General features: G+C 44.3%; 1 protein-coding gene across 1 annotated transcript; it reads left to right on the plus strand.

The window, feature by feature from the left end:
• Positions 1-859: 859 nt before the first annotated feature.
• On the plus strand, positions 860-3,601 carry LOC128404816 (E3 ubiquitin-protein ligase Topors-like). The gene is made up of 2 exons (XM_053370767.1): positions 860-946; positions 1,198-3,601. Exons 1-2 carry the CDS (start codon positions 875-877, stop codon positions 3,364-3,366), a joined length of 2,241 nt encoding a protein of 746 aa, XP_053226742.1. The 5' UTR covers positions 860-874; the 3' UTR covers positions 3,367-3,601.
• The last annotated feature ends 1,214 nt before the right edge of the window (positions 3,602-4,815 follow it).

The following is a 4,815-nucleotide window of genomic DNA, read 5'->3' on the forward strand; positions in this document are numbered from 1 at the left end:
ACGTAAGATCTGCATGCCACAAGCATCCTTGTTAAAGTTACAAGGTCTGTCCCCAAATAACCATGGCAGCTTTGAAATTTAGTCAGATGACTATTTCTTAAACCTACTTATTATGAGGGAAATCAGGTGGATCACAAATATCCATCATAGCTGAAGCAGGAATAGTCTGTTGAAAGCATATTTGGGGAAAAATGATCTTGTCTCTGAGAGCCAGTATGCTAAGTAGTAACCACTTTCACCAAATGCAAACAGGGTGTCGTGTTTAATTAAACCAACTGACAAGCTTTGGAGTTTTCGGCCCTAGAAGTAACAGGTTGGCACCTTCTTCCAAGACAACCTTCTAAAACAAGCCAGATGAGAGTTGCTGAAGAATGGCTCCTTTCCCAATTTATTTGATAGCACTGGAAGGCCAAGATCAGCTGGAAGGAGCCCACAATTGTCACGACCTTTTACTGCACCAGCATCACCTCTCCTGGGGTCTGAAGCAACATGGCACAGGCAAGAACTGAAATACAAAACAGGCACTTCAAGCATGAAGACTTCCGGTAGTGGATGGCATGGTGGAGTGGCTGCGTTCACCTGACCTCCTGAGTTACTGGTGCTTACTGTCAAGCTGTATGAAGGTTAGTGCAGTGCAAACACAATGGCAGGAGTGTCAGGTTGGCTGTGGCCCAAACATGCTAGCAATAAGTTAAACAGGGGTCCTAATAGGTACGGCTGCAATTCTGTTCATAGTTCAGATGTTTAAAGCCCACCGCCTTCAATGGGTTCATAAGCACCATCTTATGCAAGGATTGAAAAAAAGGATCCTTTGTCTGCCTGCATAGTGAGCTCACAGCTAGAACGTTCAGTGTGTTCTGTTTACTCAAATTGAATGTTGTCTCCATGGGAAAGAGAACAATCAGCTGAAACCAAGTACCTTCTTAGAAATAATAACTTGGAAGAGGTGAGCAGAAGTGAATTGGGGGCAATGGAAGGTGGGGGATATAGGAAAGAAGTACATTTTTTTTACTTGCTTAGTGCAAAGCAGCATTCTCCAACCCGATGCCCTCCATTTCCCCTCTCATTTATTTTTGATCCAGCCCAATTTATTCCTTAGTCTAGGTTCCAATAGCATTGGGGAACGATCAGATTTCTACAGTAGGTGGAGTATGTGTTCTGCTGCCTAAGTTAAGTCTTCTGTGTGCTTTCTTTCAGATCATGAGACCCCCGAATAAGGAATGTAAGCCACGAACTGGCCTTAGACCCTCAAGTGGAGGTTCTTTAGGTAGGAGAATGCCAACAGATACAGCTAAAAACTCAAAATGTGCCATGTGCTTGGAAAGAATCCGAGACCCAACTTACTTGAACCCTTGCAATCACAGGTTCTGCTTTGACTGTATCCAGAAGTGGTCAAGGAAGAAAGCGATATGCCCACTTTGCAAGGAGCATTTCTATTCTTTTTTCCACACTGTAAACACCAGAGGTGCATTGTGTGAATATGTTCTGCCTTTGAAGGGCGCCTCCCTTTCTGGTTGTGGGGAAGGTCACCCATCAGCTTCCACCCAAAGACCTGCATCACCCCCTGACAATGGCATATTGGATGAGGAAGTTAAAGGAACACAGTCTCAGAGAGAGAAGGATCTTTACCAGCTCATGAAACAGTTCACAGTGACAAAGAAACACGCTAATATAGAAGTCATCAGCCTTGGGAAATTTAAAACCCAAGCTGTAATTCATTTCAGGAAAGCTCTATACCGTGCTGGCATCCAGGTCCAAACCACTAAAAATCCAGAGTTCAACCGAACTCCTTCAGCAGAATTATTCAGAAGAAACCCAAGATGCTTTGACAGATTGATTCCATGGCTGAAACGAGAATTAAAAGTCTTGTGTGGCAATCAGAGGCCACTGATTCATACCTTACTGAACTTTATCCTCAACAACATGACTCAGCATGATCTGCAGAGCAAGGACTTTGAGGACCTGCTACGGCCTCACTTGCGTCAATTCACAGCCCACTTCCTGCATGAGTTCATCAGTTTTGTGCAGTCCCCCTTCAACTTGAAGAAGTATGACTGGAATGCCTCATATGCCTGTCCTGCTTTCACGCAGGAAGATTCTAACTCTTCTGTCTCTTCCGCATCTTCAGATGTTGAGCATGATAATGAAGAGGCACCCAAAACTGATGGTGACGTAGAGGACAGGGACATAGGATGCTTGCACTCTACTTCACAGAAAGATCTAACTGATGCATTTGCTGGAACAGACGGAATATCCCACGCGAATGATGAAGGAAATGATTTGGAGGACTTGTCCAACAGTGATACCGAAAAAGGGAGACGGACACCAGACAGCTTTATGAAGATCAAGATCGGTAAAAAAACACAACCAGTTGGATCATTATCTCACCCCCAGTCTCATCAATGCAGAGAGGAAGATGAGGGTATGGGGGAACTGCGTCCTGTCCACACCCAAAGCTCAAAGCACACTGAAGTCTCTAAGAATTCTCCAAATGTCTTAGGATCTGGAGATTACAATGCATTTAGCTTTAATGATGATGATGTTGTTAGCCTGGTGGCTGTGCACAACTCTGCAAAGGAAGAAGCAACCAAATGGAAAGATCTGGATTTCCCCATAGGTCACTCGAAAAGCTCATCTTCAGAGAGGCACGCAGCATTGTCTCCAGGCCGAAAGGGTATTTTTAAAAAGTGCACTTTGAGGGATATGGAATACAATTTTGAAGAAGCCTATTCTTCCCCCAAGGAAAAACATGGAGGAAGAGGAAGAGCAAGGCATCCACATGAAGGAAGGCACCATTCAAACTATTCCAGGGACAAGAGACTTAGAAGAGAGCTCAGAAAGTCCAAGTCAAGAGATATGAGCTTACTATTAAGGAGCAGCCTGCCATTAAGAAGCGAGGGCTTTGTGGCTAGAGACATAAGCAAGTCCAAGTCTCAGAGTTCAACTCACTTTAGAAAACAAAGGAGCAAAGACTATGATTATTTGAGAAACAGGGTCCCCAGTGAGCCAGGCTGGAGATACCTTTACTATAGACAAGACTGCGAGAGATACAGGTACGATGATCCATTGTATTGCAAGGGTGTGCCAGCCAGAGTATACAGTCAAACCTTCCTGCCGAGCTCCAGAGAGAGATCATATTTTCCTCCAGAACGCAGAATCTCTCAAGAAAGTTTCACTAAAGGCTGGTATGATTGTTCAGAGAGATGCAGGAGCGCAGGAAGACCCAGAGGCAGGTTTGCTGTAGTAGGGCAGGAGAGAGGGCCCTACGATAAACTTGGCGGGAAAAGGAGGCACAAATTGCATCACGTGGAGTCTTCCCATTCAAGGGGAGGGCCAAAGTATTTCCCGAAGGATCTGAATAGCTAAAGGCATCTTTGCAGATCTCAGGGCAACACCAATAGCCCAAAAGAAAGCTATGAAGGGAAGGCTGCAGAAGTAACAGCTGAACATTAACAAGGACAAATACATAAAATAGTGGGAGGCAACAGGCTCATAAAAAGAGAGGCAGAAAAGAGAAGCCTAAACGGAAAACAATGTGTTGTTATTCTCCAAGTGTGAATCTTGCCTAATTGGAACAAAATAAATGTTTCATATATATGTACTCATGTGTGCATGTGGTTCAATGTCCATCACAAACCTTCTCAGGGTTTGGGGGCAGATAATTTTTTTTAAATAAACCACACATAAAGCAAAAAATATCAAATTAAATTGCAATGAACATATGCTTGCTTAAAACTGTCAATTGTACTCCATTTGGAAAGTGTTAGGCTCAAGTTTTAATTGACCTCTTGGAAAAGGGTCTTCCTCGTAGTGGGGCAGTCTCTAGCCCTTTAAACATGTGTGACTTGGAATCACAGGAGGGGAACATGGGGTCATCCACCTTTCCATCCCTTCTATGTTCCACACTTTGGGCTGAGTGGTCTCCTGGGGGTCACATGTCACTGGTGGGTGGACCCATAGGTAAAGTGGGTGGAGCAATGAATACAGAATTTTGCTTGTGTACAATAGGCTGTATTGGACACCCCTCTCTATCTTCCAGGCTTCCAGGCAAGCAAGAGGCATTATCAAAGTTCAAGGAAACATTCCATCCGGACAAAAGCATTTGTGTGGCAAAGCAGGGTCAGTGAGAGGCATGGCCTGGGGTGAATTCTGAGGGCCTGATTGAGAGGTGTGGAAGGCCATATTTGGCTCTTGGACCTTTTGTTCCTATCTTTAAGTGTTCTGTTTCCAGGAGCAGCCAACCAGATCATTGGGGAAGCTTGCAAAGAATGGATGGTTTTTGTCCCCCAAACCTGATAGTCACAAGTGTGTTTTCTCCTGTAGACATTAAAGTTCCACTTTGCTACCATGGTTCACATCCACCAAAGCTAAGTGGAACTTCCATATGCAGAGAACAAATAACTCTGAATACAGAGGCACACTCAGCAAGTTTATTCCATCATTTTCCCATTTAGCAAAAGTGGCATGGCTTGTATTGCTGGGGTGAGTTTATCATGTGGCTAAAAGCCAAAGGTACCCATGTCTTCATGTTGTGATAGCTTTCACTTAAAGTTGTATCTTGGGGAAACTGCCAAAGGTCCCACTTTCAATTTCTAGCATTTGTAGGTAGAGATGGGGGTGGGGAGATTCAGTCTAAAATCCTGGAGAGAGCCTGTCAATCAATGTGGACAGGACTGCACCAGATTGATCAAGCAGAAGGCAGCTTCCTAAGTTCCTTTGTAATGCAGGTACCATGATGTTTCCTGGTCAACTGTTTCCACCCTAAAGCGGAGTTTGTTCCATTCGCCTGAGTTTGGCTGATTTCAAGCAGAATGT

Source organism: Podarcis raffonei, chromosome 17 (assembly GCF_027172205.1).
Source record: "Podarcis raffonei isolate rPodRaf1 chromosome 17, rPodRaf1.pri, whole genome shotgun sequence".
Taxonomy (NCBI): Eukaryota; Metazoa; Chordata; class Lepidosauria; order Squamata; family Lacertidae; genus Podarcis; species Podarcis raffonei.

Excerpts from the sequence above, each read along its gene's own strand:
- LOC128404816 (XM_053370767.1), top strand. The coding sequence starts at position 875 with ATGTTGTCTCCATGGGAAAGAGAACAATCAGCTGAAACCAAGTACCTT. Across the intron at positions 947-1,197 it reads GAAATAATAACTTGGAAGAG|ATCATGAGACCCCCGAATAA; the intron begins GTGAGCAGAAGT and ends GCTTTCTTTCAG.